The 16,756-nt window shown below is 45.0% G+C and overlaps 1 protein-coding gene across 50 annotated transcripts in view; it reads right to left on the bottom strand.

Annotated features, from left to right (window-relative positions):
* Positions 1 to 16,756, bottom strand: part of LOC110528828 (tensin-1) — a 309,937-nt gene that overhangs the window by 25,010 nt on the left and 268,171 nt on the right. For 30 of the 50 annotated variants that reach the window (XM_090240020.1, XM_090240039.1, XM_090240045.1 and 27 more), the window contains 3 exons: positions 14,207 to 14,336; positions 11,170 to 11,235; positions 10,808 to 10,924 (listed from right to left, as the gene is read on the bottom strand). In XM_090240020.1, coding sequence (XP_090096146.1) covers positions 10,808 to 10,924; positions 11,170 to 11,235; positions 14,207 to 14,336 — 313 coding nt within the window. Of the gene's footprint in view, positions 1 to 6,295; positions 6,380 to 10,807; positions 10,925 to 11,163; positions 11,236 to 14,206; positions 14,337 to 16,756 lie in introns of all 50 variants that reach the window. The other 20 variants (XM_090240023.1, XM_090240024.1, XM_090240030.1 and 17 more) reach the window with 2 other exon arrangements.

Raw genomic sequence — 16,756 nt, 5'->3', positions numbered from 1 at the left:
GAGGGACAGAGAGATAGCTGAGTCAGATATGAGGTAGCTGAGGTATGGAGGGACAGTGAGAGACAGGCGATAACTAAAGGCAGATAAGAGGTAGGTGAGGTATGGGGGGAAATTGAGGGACAGAGAGATAGCTGAGTCAGATATGTGGTAGCTGAGGTATCTAGGGGGCTCTGAGGAGCTTAGGGGTGGGCTGTAAACCTGCTGCTATGTCTCATGGTGCTGTCAGTGCCAGCTCTAACTACACTAGTCCTTCTGTCACTCCTATGAGGGGTACTAGGCCCCTTATTAAACCAGAACAAACTCTCCACTCTATCCAAGGCAGTAACTGTTTCCACACTGCCATAGAAACACCACAGTGACGATACAACATGACGTATTGTGAAAAGCCAGTCAAAGTCCCTCATTCAGCGTCCCAACTCATAACTCACAAGTTAAATTGGTCTTAAAAGAAGTTAGAGCAGGCAGCTTAATAGTTGTGGTGTGCCATAATTGCGGCACATTTATAAAATGTTCCACACGCAAATTACTCACTCAATGATTCAAAGGGTACTGTAAACAACCATGTTGACATAGAAACAAAATAAAGGACATGCTGAGAGAGCCTTGCATCTGCTGCAACTGAGAAAACACTTAAAATCATGCTCCGACAGACCCTCTCATTCAATCAAGTCAAAAAATAAGTTTGAGAATTTACTACCAACTTACAGTGTACTATAACCCAAGCAAACATTAAACTCAAACTTCCATAACTAGAAACAAAAGGTTATGTAAAACATAGGTATTCCCAGCCTCTACACTACCACTACACAATAAAGAACAATTCAACTGAATTGAACAAAACTTCGTTATAAACCACAAAAGAAACATATGACACCTACCAATTATGTCATTAGCCCTATCAGCACCTGAGCCCTTACAGTCAACCCTTAGACCTGACTACTGTACTACTGTACTGTACTCACCAGCTGCTGTAATACCGCTCAGCCTATATCCTTCCCTTCATTTGGTCCTTTCTTTCACTCTGCTTCCCTCGTTCTCTCGTTCCAACTCCGGTGACAGTTAGCTAACAAAAAGGGCTTTAGTCCTGGCCAGGCTGTTCCACTCACTGTGTCCCCGTGTCCCCCACTCGCTCTCGTTCTCTCTCGTTCTCTCTCGTTCCCTCCCTCCCTCCCTCACTCCCTCCCTCCCTCCCTCCCTCCCTCCCTCTCTCCCTCCCTCCCTCTCTCCCTCCCTCCCTCCCTCCCTCCCTCCCCCTCTCCCTTCCTCCCTCCCTCCCTCCCTCTCTCCCTCTTTCTCTGTTACCACCCAGCTATTCGAGACATGCCCGGGGCCGTGCCACAGCCAAATATGGGAGGAGAACCATAAACAAGGCCCACACCACAGCCTGCTGCTGTCTCCGGCCACAGTGAACACTCAGCAACACGCACACACACACGCACGCATGCACACACACACACACACACACACACACACACACACACACACCCACACAGTTTTACTATCACTCTGTTCTTTTCAAAAAACAAATAAAATGATTATCATGGTTACTTTCATGTGTGTAAATAAATATTGTGCACTGAAGGAGGTGTAATTCACAGTTTGCATGACCTGTGGACTTGTGTTACCTTCCAGAGCTTTGGCTCAACAGGCTAACGCGGTCTTGAGACATGGTAACAGTCTAGGTTTAGATATCCTATCCCTACAATAACATAATCTGTTTTACCTTGGGTATACAGTGGCCCAGAAAAGTCACAACACCCTTCAACCAGATTTGCATGTAGTGGTGTAGTGGTGTTTTCTGTCTGGTAACTGAGTGAGTGGGCAGGAGTAGACAACGGACAGAGAGTTGGCCTCTTAAGGCTATAATCCGAGAGGTGAATTGAACAAGGGTTCTGTTAGCGGTGAACATGTTACTTTGTAACAATCTCAGTTGAACGATTTGAATGAACATTCCAAAATGTTACGGTGATGGTAAACCATCAAACAGACATGTTTGGTAATGACTCCTGTGGCATTGTAGTGCCAGTAATCAAACTGCAAATTACTTTGCTATTCAAATCAAATGTTATTGGTCGCATACACATATTTAGCAGATGTTATTGCTTGTGTTCCTAGCTCCAACAGTGCAGTAATATCTAAGAATACACACAAATCTAAAAAGTAAAAGAATGGAATTAAGAAATATTGAAAGAGTATAAATGCATATACAGTGCATTCAGAAAGTATTCAGGCCCCTAGACTTTTTCCACATTTTGTTATGTTACAGCCTTATTCTAAAATTGATTAAATAGTTTATTTCCCTCATCAATCTACACAAAATACCACACAATGACAAAGAAAAAACAGGTTTTAAGAAATATTTGCAAATGTATTAAGAAAACAAAACTGAAATATTACATTTACATAAGTATTTTCTCAGTCCTTTGTTCAAGCACCTTTGGCTGCGATTACAGCCTCAACTCTACTTGGGTATGATGCTACAAGCTTGGCACACCTGTATTTGGGGAGTTTCTCCCATTCTTTTCTGCAGATCTTCTCAAGCTCTGTCAGGTTGGATGGGGAGCGTCGCTGCACAGCTGTTTTCAGGTCTCTCCAAGAGATTTTTCAATCGGGTTCAAGTCCAGGCTCTGGCTGGTCCACTCAAGGACATTCAGAGACTTGTTCCGAAGCCACTCTTGCATTGTCTTGGCTGTGTGCTTAGGGTTGTTGTCCTGTTGGAAGGTGAACCTTCGCCCCAGTCTGAGGTCCTGAACGCTCTGGAGCAGGTTTTCGTCAAGGATCTCTCTGTACTTTGCTCTGTTTATCTTTCCCTCGATCCTGGCTAGTCTCTCAGTCCCTGCCTATGAAAAACATCCCCACAGCATGATGCTGCCACCACCATGCTTCACCGTAGAGATTGTGCCAGGTTTCCTCCAGACGTGAAGCTTGACATTCAGGACAAAGATTTCAATCTTGGTTTCATCAGACCAGAGAATCTTGTTTCTCATGGTCTGGAAGTCTTTATGTCCCTTTTGGCAAACTCCAAGTGGGCTGTCTTTTACTGATGAGTGGCTTCCGTCTGCCCACTCTACCATAAAGGCCTGATTGGTGGAGTGCTGCAGAGATGGTTGTCCTTCTGAAAGGTTCTCCCATCTCTATAGAGGAACTCTGAAGCTCTGTCAGAGTGACCATCGGGTTCTTGGTCACCTCCCTGACCAAGGCCCTTCTCCCCGATTGCTCAGTTTGTTGCCAGCTCTATGAAGAGTCTTGGTGGTTCCAAACTTCTTCCATTTAAGAATGATGGAGGCCACTGTGTTCTTGGGGACCTTCAATGTTGCAGAATTTTTTTGATACCCTTCCCCAGATCTGTGCCTCGACACAATCCTGTCTCTGAGCTCTACAGACAATTCCTTTGACCTCATGGCTTGCTTTTTGCTCTGACATGCACTATCAACTGTGGGACCTTCAATTAATTGAATTTACCACAGGTGGACTCCAATCAAGTTGTAGAAACATCTCAAGGATGATCAATAGGAAAAGGATGCACCTAAACTAAATTTCGAGTCTCATAGCAAAGGGTCTGGATACTTATGTAAAGTTATACATTTGCAATACATTTGTTATACATTTGCAAAAATGCATAAAAACCTGTTTTCTCATTGTTATTATGGGGTATTGTGTGTAGATTGCTAAGGATTTTTATTTATTTAAACCATTTTAGAATAAGGCTGTAACGTAACAAAATGTGGAAAAGTCAAGCGGTCTGAATACTTTCCGAAGGCACTGTATGTAATAGAAAGGCCACTTGATTATTTGTAGTGGTAGTTTAGACCTGAAACAGACACTTACGTTCGCCTAACACTACCTCCTCAGACTGTTAATTAACATTAACGAATGGTCGCGGCTAGCACAAAACAAATGGAATACGCTAGCTAATGTTCGAGCGCTATTTCCCTTGTTGGACCCCAGGTCAACAGCTGAGTACAGGGCAAATAGTGAAGTCCTATTAGTGAAGGAATATTAGTGAAACAGACACACACACACACACACACACACACACACACACACACACACACACACACACTTGAACGCAGGCACACACACTAATAACACACAACTAGTAACTATCCGACAATGCTCTTCACACATCTCAGCAGCACCCAGGCTAAAAGTGGACACAGACGCTCTGAACACCTTCATATTTGCAGATACATCATCATCATCATCAACTTAATGATGTATTATTCTACCAATAACCTTGTTATTCATACAGACCTTTTAAACAGGCTTATCGTTCATATACTCCTTTCATCTGATTTCTACAAAGGTCATTGCAATATGTAAACCAAGGCCTTACCAGAAGCTAGCCGTGACTCTGACACAGAGTTGAAGTCGGAAGTTTATATACATTTAAACTCAGTTTTTCACAATTCCTGACATTTAATCCTAGTAAAAATTCCCTGTCTTAGGTCAGTTAGGATCACCACCTTATTTTAAGAATGTGAAATGTCCGAATAATAGTAGAGAGAATGATTTATTTCAGATTTGATTTCTTTCATCATTTGCAGTGGGTCAGAAGTTTACATAAACTCAATTAGTATTTGGTAGCATTGCCTTTCTATGATTTAACTTGGGTCAAACGTTTCGGGTTGCCTTCCACAAGCTTCCTACAATAAGTTGGGTGAATTTTGGCCCATTCCTTCTGACAGAGCTGGTGTAACGGAGTCAGGTTTGTAGGCCTCCTTGCTTGCACACACTTTTTCAGTTCTGCCCACACATTTTCTATGGGATTGAGGTCAGGGCTTTGTGATGGCCACTCCAATACCTTGACTTTGTTGTCCTTAAGCCATTTTGCTTAGGGTCATTGTCCATTTGGAAGACCAATTTGCGACCAAGCTTTAACTTCCTGACTGATGTCTTGAGATGTTGCTTCAATATATCCACGTAATTTTCCTTCCTCATGAAGCCATCTATTTTGTGAAGTGCACCAGTCCCTCCTGCAACAAAGCACCCCCACAACATGATGCTGCCACCCCCGTGCTTCACAGTCGGGATGGTGTTCTTCGGCTTGCAAGCCTCCCCCTTTTCCCTCCAAACCAAACAACGGTCATTATGGCCAAACAGTTCTATTTTTGTTTCATCAGACAAGAGGACAAGAGGACAATTCTCCAAAAAGTACGATCTTTGTCCCCATGTGCAGTTGCAAACAGTAGTAGGCTTTTTTTATGGTGGTTTTGGAGCAGTGGCTTCTTCCTTGCTGAGAGGCCTTTCAGGTTATGTCGATTTACTGTTGATATAGATACTTTTGTACCTGTTTCCTCCAGCATCTTCACAAGGTCCTTTGCTGTTGTTCTGGGATTGATTTGGACTCTAGGAGACAGAACGTGTCTCCTTCCTGAGCTGTATGACGGCTGTGCGGTACCATGGTGTTAATACTTGCGTACTATTGTTTGTACAGATGAACGTGGTATCTTCAGGCGTTTGGAAATTGCTCCCAATGACGAACCAGAGGTCGTGGAGGTCTACAATGTCTTTTCCGAGGTCTTGGCTGATTTCTTTTGATTTTCCCATGATGTCAAGCAAAAAGGCACTGAGTTTGAAGGTTTGAAGAAATACATCCACAGGTATACCTCCAATTGACTCAAATTATGTTAATTAGCCTATCAGAAGCTTCCAAAGCCATGACATAATTTTCTGGAATTTTCCAAGCTGTTTAAAGGCACAATCAACTTAGTGTTCGTAAACTTCTGACCCACTGGAATTGTGATACAGTGAATTTTAAATAAGTTAAAGTTAAAGTTAAATAATCTGTCTGTAAACAATTGTTTGAAAAATTATTTGTGTCATGCACAAAGTAGATGTCCTAACCGACTTGCCAAAACTATAGATAGTTAACAAGATATTTGTGGAGTGGTTGAAAAATGAGTTTTAATGACTCCAACCTAAGTGTATGTAAACTTCCGACTTCAACTGTATATACATCAATGCTCCAGGGTGGAACAGCCATTTAGGACTAGGACTAGCTACCACACGGACAAATAACACTGCCCTAATGCTTTTAATGACAAGAGTCCACTGGAGCACACAGCGTCACGACAGTTATGGGAAAACCCTCCATTTGTCCAGAACCTAATGAAAGCTAGGCTACACAGCGTAGCTTGTCCGTCTGCGTGTTAGCCATTTTAGTGCCTAAAAACTGGTCCCTCATCGACATTCACCTGACCTGTCGACTGCAACACTGTGATCAAAAGAGGAGGAAGAGAGAGAGGGAGGGAAAGAGAGAGGGAGGGGAGAGGGCGGTGTTTTCAGAACAGACCCCTTGGTGAAGAAACGTTGAGGTGGGCCAACAAGCAGCTAGCGACCGGTCTTGAACCCTCACTCCAGAACCCAAGCTGAAGCCCTTGAGAGAGGGAGGGAAAGAGAGGAAGGGAAAGAGAGAGAGGAAGGGTATTTTCAGAGTAGACCCCTTGGCGGAGAAACATTGAGGTGGGTAGCAAAGCAGCTAGCAAACGAACGAACCCTAGCTCAAAACCCAAGCCCAGCCTTGGAACACAGACATCTTCCTTCAACCTATAAAACCACTTGAGCTTTCACAGAGGTTCACTTTCAGCCCAAGACCAATTGAATGGCGGTCACACAATATTCTAGCACCATGTACTGAATCCACATTTTTCCAATCCAATCCAACTGCTAAGGAAGCAAAGCCTGCAATTAGCTAAGCGAGGGGACTGGCAGAATGCTTTCTGCTGAGCCAACCAGAACCAAACATCTAGTCCATTCAATTAGGATCAAACTGCCAACACCAGCATTTCCCAATGACCTTCTTTACATAGCAATTACCACAAGAGCTCTCCAGAGAGTTGAATATGATATAATACAGTGGTTTCTATTCAAGCCATAGTGCATGTTGGAGCGTATTACCGCTGCACCAAAATGGCTGCCGAGGGCCTAGCTTGACAGGATGGCTACTTGCCACGGCCTGTGCTCTGGTGCAACTGCCTCCTCTCTCTTTCCACTTGGGGCATATGGGTGGCATAAGATAGGGTGCACACTGCCCTCACTGTATTCATTGTCTTGTCCCGTCCACAATACTAATCAATAGGAACCATGATGAATGATGACAGCCCCAGTGAGGGCTATGGAATGGGGCAGTGGGACTGCAGAAGCAGAGGGGTAAGGTGGAGGAGGTGGAGGAGGAAGGGGAGTAGAGGTGAGAGGAGGTGAGCAGGAGTTTGGTGTGGGGTCCCGTCAAGGTGGAGGAGGTGGAGGAGGAAGGGGAGTAGAGGTGAGAGGAGGTGAGCAGGAGTTTGGTGTGGGGTCCCGTCATCTCCTGACCCCCAGCCCTAGCCCCTTGCACACAGGGGTTCGGGTTACCAGCAGAGCGACTGACTACCACCTATTTCTGCAGCAGCTATTTAAAGGAGTGATTGACAGGTGTGTGTGTGGGGGGGGGGGGGGGTGCTTTATGGCATGGGGTCTGCTCCTGCAGCTAAGACGGGGGGGGGAGAGGAAAGGGGGAGATAGGGGCAAATGATGAGAACAAGAGGAGGCAAGAGGGGTAGGGCAAGGTAGTCACTAGATTGGCCATGCTTAAACAGACAAAAGTGAATAGGAATATGTGAAAGAATCAAAATGTCCGAACGGCTGAGGAAGATGTATGCTCTTACTTTTAGATGTGGAGAGAGGTGGTGCAGTGGAATGCCAGTGGAAGTACCATTGGAAGTACCAGTGGAAGTACCAGTGGAAGTACCCGTGGAAGTACAAGTAGAATGCCAGTGGAAGTACCAGTGGAAGTATCAGTAGAATGCCAGTGGAAGTACCAGTGGAAGTACCAGTGGAAGTACCAGTAGAATGCCAGGGGAAGTACCAGTGGAAGTACCAGTAGAATGCCAGTGGAAGTACCAGTGGAAGTACCAGTAGAAGTACCAGTAGAATGCCAGTGGAAGTACCAGTGGAATGCCAGTGGAAGTACCAGTAGAATGCCAGTGGAAGTACCAGTGGAATGCCAATGGAAGTACCAGTGGAAGTACCAGTAGAATGCCAGTGGAAGTACCAGTGGAAGTACCAGTAGAATGCCTGTGGAAGTACCAGTAGAATGCCAGTGGAAGTACCAGTGGAAGTACCAGTAGACTGCCAGTGGAAGTACAGGTAGAATGCCAGTGGAAGTACCAGTAGCTTGCCAGTGGAAGTACCAGTGGAAGTACCAGTAGAATGCCAGTGGAAGTACCAGTGGAAGTACCAGTAGAATGCCAGAGGAAGTACCAGTGGAAGTACCAGTAGAATGCCAGTGGAAGTACCAGTGGAAGTACCAGTGTAATGCCAGTGGAAGTACCAGTGGAAGTACCAGTAGAATGCCAGTGGAAGTACCAGTGGAAGTACCAGTAGAATGCCAGTGGAAGTACCAGTGGAAGTACCAGTAGAATGCCAGAGGAAGTACCAGTAGAATGCCAGTGGAAGTACCAGTGGAAGTACCAGTAGAATGCCAATGGAAGTACCAGTGGAAGTACCAGTAGAATGCCAGTGGAGGTCCCAGTGGAAGTACCAGTAGAATGCCAGTGGAAGTACCAGTGGAAGTACCAGTAGAATGCCAGTGGAAGTACCCGTGGAAGTACCAGTAGAATGCCAATGGAAGTACCAGTGGAAGTACCAGTAGAATGCCAGTGGAAGTACCAGTGGAAGTACCAGTAGAATGCCAGTGGAAGTACCAGTGGAAGTACCAGTAGAATGCCAGTGGAAGTACCAGTGGAAGTACCAGTAGAATGCCAGTGGAAGTACCAGTGGAATGCCAGTGGAAGTACCAGTAGAATGCCAGTGGAAGTACCAGTGGAAGTACCAGTGGAATGCCAATGGAAGTACCAGTGGAAGTACCAGTAGAATGCCAGTGGAAGTACCAGTGGAAGTACCAGTAGAATGCCTGTGGAAGTACCAGTAGAATGCCAGTGGAAGTACCAGTGGAAGTACCAGTAGACTGCCAGTGGAAGTACCAGTAGAATGCCAGTGGAAGTACCAGTAGATTGCCAGTGGAAGTACCAGTGGAAGTACCAGTAGAATGCCAGTGGAAGTACCAGTGGAAGTACCAGTAGAATGCCAGAGGAAGTACCAGTGGAAGTACCAGTAGAATGCCAGTGGAAGTACCAGTGGAAGTACCAGTGTAATGCCAGTGGAAGTACCAGTGGAAGTACCAGTAGAATGCCAGTGGAAGTACCAGTGGAAGTACCAGTAGAATGCCAGTGGATGTACCAGTGGAAGTACCAGTAGAATGCCAGTGGAAGTACCAGTAGAATGCCAGTGGAAGTACCAGTGGAAGTACCAGTAGAATGCCAATGGAAGTACCAGTGGAAGTACCAGTAGAATGCCAGTGGAGGTCCCAGTGGAAGTACCAGTAGAATGCCAGTGGAAGTACCAGTGGAAGTACCAGTAGAATGCCAGTGGAAGTACCAGTAGAAGTACCAGTAGAATGCCAGTGGAAGTACCAGTGGAAGTACCAGTAGAATGCCTGTGGAAGTACCAGTAGAATGCCAGTGGAAGTACCAGTGGAAGTACCAGTAGAATGCCAATGGAAGTACCAGTGGAAGTACCAGTAGAATGCCAGTGGAGGTCCCAGTGGAAGTACCAGTAGAATGCCAGTGGAAGTACCAGTGGAAGTACCAGTAGAATGCCAGTGGAAGTACCAGTGGAAGTAAAAGTAGAATGCCAGTGGAAGTACCAGTGGAAGTACCAGTGGAATGCCAGTGGAAGTACCAGTAGAATGCCAGTGGAAGTACCAGTAGAATGCCAGTGGAAGTACCAGTAGAATGCCAGTGGAAGTACCAGTGGAAGTACCAGTAGAATGCCAGTGGAAGTACCAGTGGAAGTACCAGTAGAATGCCAGTGGAATTACCAGTAGAATGCCAGTGTAAGTACCAGTAGAATGCCAGTGGAAGTACCAGTAGAATGCCAGTGGAAGTACCAGTAGAATGCCAGTGGAAGTACCAGTGGAAGTACCAGTGGATGTGCCATGTTTCTAAATGCTGTGGCCTCTCATTATCACCATCATTTACCAAACACCAGGGGCTCTATAGGAACACCTGCTGGCCAAGAAGAGGACTGTGTTCCCCACAACTAATCATGGGTTGCATCACAGAGTAGCACCAGAAAGTCCCTAACTGTACAGTGTGATATGGCTCTAGATGGCTCTCATGGCTCTACCGCCGCAAGGAGGCATTCATTACATTTCATGAAAATGATATTGGCCAATTATCACACCGTTCTGCTGTTGAGGTATATTGCCAGCCATCTGGAGGTCAGCCAACACCCTTTGGTTTCTTCTAGACTGTGAGGAGGGGGGGGGGGTTCTACTGATTTACATGTCAACATCTGCCTGATGAGTCCGGCACTTGTAGATGTATGAGTGTGTGTGTGTGTGTGTGTGTGTGTGTGTGTGTGTGTGTGTGTGTGTGTGTGTGTGTGTGTGTGTGTATGTGTGTAAATTATTTTAATAACACTACTTTAAAGTACTACTTTTTTCACTATTTTACAAGGTGGCCTTCACTTTTCTATTAAGCACGGGAGGTTGGTGTCACCTTAATTGGGGAGGTCGGGCTCGTGATAATGGCTTGAGCGGCTTTAGTGGAATGGTATCAAATGTATGAAACATTTGGTTTGTAGGTGTTTGATGCCATTCCATTTGCTCTGTTATGGCTAATATCATGAGCCATCCTCCCCTCAGCAGCCTCCAGTGCTATTAAGGTATCTTTTACTCAAGTATGACAACTGGGAACTTTTTCCACCACTCTGTGTGTGTGTGTGTGTGTGTGTGTGTGTGTGTGTGTGTGGTCTTGGTGCTCACCATCTACTGTATCCTCGCAGCCCCTGTTGAAGTTCTCGTAGGAGTCCCAGCGGATGAGGGGGTTTTGGGTATTGTAGTCCACCGACACTTGTGGGCCATTCTCAAGGTGGCCCATTCCTGAGAGACACAAAGCCAGCTGGGTAATGCAGTCTTTAACCCATTAATGCCCATAACAGAAATACAATATAACATGTACTTTCTGCATAGCCACATGCAGTTAACTATGCTGACAACACACAATCAATTTACACCAATCCATGCTGTGCTGCATTACCTTATGGTACTAACTATAGTTTGTGTATACATTGCTACATGTAGCATGCATTGAAGCATTCAACTTGAAATACACTGATTACCTGTACCTTTGATTTTCTCAGGTCCGAAGGAGAAGACAAATTCCACTTTCCCATATTCTGGAAATCTCTCATCTGTGTAGTGACACACATTAAACGACAATCAATTTCACATTTTTACAGAGGCCAGGTAAATACAGTACACACGCGAACATGTGTACGCACTTCAACAAACACACGTACACACGTGCACCAACAATCAATTTACATTTTTTGGGAGAGGCCACATAGGTACATACACACACAAACATGTGTACGCACTGCTACAAAGACACACACACACAGTCACCCACGCACACATACACACACACACAGTCACCCACACATACACACACACAGTCACCCCTGCACACATACACACACACACAGTCACCCCCGCACACATACACACACAGTCAGCCCCGCACACATACACACACACAGTCACCCACGCACACACACACACATACACAGTCACCCCCGCACACAATACACACACAGTCACCCCTGCACACATTCACACACATAGTCACCCACACATACACACACACAGTCACCCACGCACACATACACACACAGTCACCCACGCACACATACACACACACAGTCACACACACATACACCCACACAGACACCCACACACACATACACACACACAATCACCCACACATACACACACACAGTCACCCACGTACACATACACACACAGTCACCCACGTACACATACACACACACACACAGCCACCCACACATACACACACACAGTCACCCACACATACACACACACAGTCACCCACACATACACACACACACACAGCCACCCACACATACACACACACAGTCACCCACACATACACATACACAGTCACCCACACATACAAACACTTTAAACAATGACACTTAATATAATGTTTACATACCCTACATTACTCATCTCATATGTATATACTGTACTCTATATCATCTACTGCATCTTGCCATCTTTATGTAATACATGTATCACTAGCCACTTTAAACTATGCCACTTTATGTTTACATACCCTACATTACTCATCTCATATGTACAGTGCCTTGCGAAAGTATTCGGCCCCCTTGAACTTTGCGACCTTTTGCCACATTTCAGGCTTCAAACATAAAGATATAAAACTGTATTTTTTTGTGAAGAATCAACAACAAGTGGGACACAATCATGAAGTGGAACGACATTTATTGGATATTTCAAACATTTTTAACAAATCAAAAACTGAAAAATTGGGCGTGCAAAATTATTCAGCCCCCTTAAGTTAATACTTTGTAGCGCCACCTTTTGCTGCGATTACAGCTGTAAGTCACTTGGGGTATGTCTCTATCAGTTTTGCACATCGAGAGACTGACATTTTTTCCATTCCTCCTTGCAAAACAGCTCGAGCTCAGTGAGGTTGGATGGAGAGCATTTGTGAACAGCAGTTTTCAGTTCTTTCCACAGATTCTCGATTGGATTCAGGTCTGGACTTTGACTTGGCCATTCTAACACCTGAATATGTTTATTTTTGAACCATTCCATTGTAGATTTTGCTTTATGTTTTGGATCATTGTCTTGTTGGAAGACAAATCTCCGTCCCAGTCTCAGGTCTTTTGCAGACTCCATCAGGTTTTCTTCCAGAATGGTCCTGTATTTGGCTCCATCCATCTTCCCATCAATTTTAACCATCTTCCCTGTCCCTGCTGAAGAAAAGCAGGCCCAAACCATGATGCTGCCACCACCATATTTGACAGTGGGGATGGTGGGTTCAGTGTGATGAGCTGTGTTGCTTTTACGCCAAACATAACATTTTGCATTGTTGCCAAAAAGTTCAATTTTGGTTTCATCTGACCAGAGCACCTTCTTCCACATGTTTGGCGTGTCTCCCAGGTGGCTTGTGGCAAACTTTAAACAACACTTTTTATGGATATCTTTAAGAAATGGCTTTCTTCTTGCCACTCTTCCATAAAGGCCAGATTTGTGCAATATACGACTGATTGTTGTCCTATGGACAGAGTCTCCCACCTCAGCTGTAGATCTCTGCAGTTCATCCAGAGTGATCATGGGCCTCTTGGCTGCATCTCTGATCAGTCTTCTCCTTGTATGAGCTGAAAGTTTAGAGGGACGGCCAGGTCTTGGTAGATTTGCAGTGGTCTGATACTCCTTCCATTTCAATATTATCGCTTGCACAGTGCTCCTTGGGATGTTTAAAGCTTGGGAAATCTTTTTGTATCCAAATCCGGCTTTAAACTTCTTCACAACAGTATCTCGGACCTGCCTGGTGTGTTCCTTGTTCTTCATGATGCTCTCTGCGCTTTTAACGGACCTCTGAGACTATCACAGTGCAGGTGCATTTATACGGAGACTTGATTACACACAGGTGGATTGTATTTATCATCATTAGTCATTTAGGTCAACATTGGATCATTCAGAGATCCTCACTGAACTTCTGGAGAGAGTTTGCTGCACTGAAAGTAAAGGTGCTGAATAATTTTGCACGCCCAATGTTTCAGTTTTTGTTTTGTTAAAAAAGTTTGAAATATCCAATAAATGTCGTTCCACTTCATGATTGTGTCCCACTTGTTGTTGATTCTTCTAAAAAAAATACAGTTTTATATCTTTATGTTTGAAGCCTGAAATGTGGCAAAAGGTTGCAAAGTTCAAGGGGGCCGAATACTTTCGCAAGGCACTGTATATACTGTTCTCGATACCATCTACTGCATCTTGCCTATGCCGTTCTGTACCATCACTCATTCATATATCTTTATGTACATATTCTTTATCCCTTTACACTTGTGTATATAAGGTAGTAGTTGTGTAATTGTTAGGCTAGATTACTCGTTGGTTATTACTGAATTGTCGGAACTAGAAGCACAAGCATTTCGCTACACTCGCATTAACATCTGCTAACCATGTGTATGTGACAAATAACATTTGATTTGACCCACGCACACATACACACACACACAGTCACCCACACATACACATCCATACATACACACACACACAGTCACCCACACACACACACATACACACACACAGTCACCCACACATACACACACACACCTTTAAAAGTCTGATCCAGTTCATTCTTCCCGAAGACCACTCCCAGGTCGTGGATGGCACAGGTGTGGAACTGCACTCTGAATATCACATCCCTAATGGGGCTCCGGAAACGCTTGTGGTAACACTTCAACTGGAGGAGGAGGAGGAGGAGGAGGAGGAGGAGGAGGAGGAGGAGGAGGAGAGAGTAAGCATATAACCAGACATCAAGACAAGGACTTTTGCTACAGTCAAACCAGACGAGGGAAACAGTCCAGATTGCCAAACTCATGGTCTATATCTCCAGGCCTAAACCCTGCTGGTCCTAGAGATCAGACCATGGATCCCCACCAGACCATGGATCCCCACCAGACCATGGATCCCCACCAGACCATGGATCCCCACCAGACCATGGATCCCCACCAGACCATGGATCCCCACCAGAACATGGTTCCCCACCAGACCATGGTTCCCCACCAGACCATGGTTCCCCACCAGACCATGGATCCCCACCAGACCATGGTTCCCCACCAGACCATGGTTCCCCACCAGACCATGGATCCCCACCAGAACAGAACATGGTCAGTACAATGGAGGCATGTTCTGATGGGGAGGCATGTCTGGTGTGGTCTGGTCTGGTCTGGTCTGGTCTGGCGTGGTCTGGTGTGGTCTGGTCTGGTCTGGTCTGGTCTGGCGTGGTCTGGTGTGGTCTGGTCTGGTCTGGTCTGGCGTGGTCTGGTGTGGTCTGGTGTGGTGGAACAAGGACACATTCTTCCCTAATAGAACTCTAGTGAACAGGAAGGCAAGATAACATTACAGAGAGAGAGAGAGAGAGAGAGAGAGAGAGAGAGAGAGAGAGAGAGAGAGAGAGAGAGAGAGAGAGAGAGAGAGAGAGAGGCAAAGAGAGAGACAAAGAGAGACTAAGAGAGAGAGAGAGAGAGAGAGAGAGAGAGAGAGAGAGAGAGAGAGAGAACATTTCCTGGAACAAATGTTTCACTGTAATAGTGAAGGTGTAAACTTGGCAGTAGAAAACCTAAACAGTATATTTGACCGCTCAGCTTCCCTATCAAATCAAAAAATGTCAAGCTGACAACCAAAGAAAATTAACAACAATGACAAATGATTTGATGAAGAAGGCAAAAACCTAAGAAAGAAATTGAGAAACCTATCCAACCAAAAACATGGAGACCCAGAAAACCTGAGTCTACGCTCACTAAAACAATACAGAAATACACTACGGAAAAAGAAGGAAAGGCATGTCAGAAATCAGCTCAATGTAATTGAAGAATCCATAGAATTGAACCACTCCTGGGAAATTTAGAAAACTATAAACAAACAAAAATCACGAAGAATTATCTATCCAAAACTGAGATACATGGATAAACCACTTCGCCAATATTTTTGGCTCTATAACAAAGAACAAACAACAAAAGCATTACACTACCGTTCAAAAGTTTGGGGTCACTTAGAAATGTCCTTGTTTTTTGAAAGAAAAGCACATTTTTAGTCCATTAAAATAACACCACATTTATCAGAAATACAGTGTAGACATTGTTAATGTTGTAAATGACTATTACTAAAAGCACTCACAAACTTCTACAGATGCACAATCGAGAGCATCCTGTTGAGCTGTATCACCGCCTGGTACGGCAACTGCTCCGCCCACAACCATAAGGCTCTCCAGAGGGTAGTGAGGTCTGCACAACGCATCACCGGGGGCAAACTACCTGCCCTCCAGGACACCTACACCACCCGATGTCACAGGAAGGCCATAAAGATCATCAAGGACAACAACCACCCGAGCCAATGCCTGTTCACCCCACTATCATCCAGAAGGCGAGGTCAGTACAGGTGCATCAAAGCTGGGACCGAGAGACTGAAAAACAGCTTCTATCTCAAGGCCATCAGACTGTTAAACAGCCACCACTAACATTGAGTGGCTGCTGCCAACACACTGATTTATCAGAAATACAGTGTAGACATTGTTAATGTTGTAAATGACTATTACTAAAAGCACTCACAAACTTCTACAGATGCACAATCGAGAGCATCCTGTTGAGCTGTATCACCGCCTGGTACGGCAACTGCTCCGCCCACAACCATAAGGCTCTCCAGAGGGTAGTGAGGTCTGCACAACGCATCACCGGGGGCAAACTACCTGCCCTCCAGGACACCTACACCACCCGATGTCACAGGAAGGCCATAAAGATCATCAAGGACAACAACCACCCGAGCCAATGCCTGTTCACCCCACTATCATCCAGAAGGCGAGGTCAGTACAGGTGCATCAAAGCTGGGACCGAGAGACTGAAAAACAGCTTCTATCTCAAGGCCATCAGACTGTTAAACAGCCACCACTAACATTGAGTGGCTGCTGCCAACACACTGACTCAACTCCAGCCACTTTAATAATGGGAATTGATGGGAATTGATGTAAAATATATCACTAGCCACTTTAAACAATGCTACTTAATATAATGTTTACATACCCTACATTATTCATCTCATATGTATATGTATATACTGTACTCTATATCATCTACTGCATCTTTATGTAATACATGTATCACTAGC

The sequence above is a fragment of the Oncorhynchus mykiss genome, chromosome 7 (genome assembly GCF_057628025.1).
Source record: "Oncorhynchus mykiss isolate SJ-2025 chromosome 7, ASM5762802v1, whole genome shotgun sequence".
NCBI classification, from domain to species: domain Eukaryota; kingdom Metazoa; phylum Chordata; class Actinopteri; order Salmoniformes; family Salmonidae; genus Oncorhynchus; species Oncorhynchus mykiss.
This window is presented reverse-complemented; position numbering and strand designations above follow the sequence as displayed.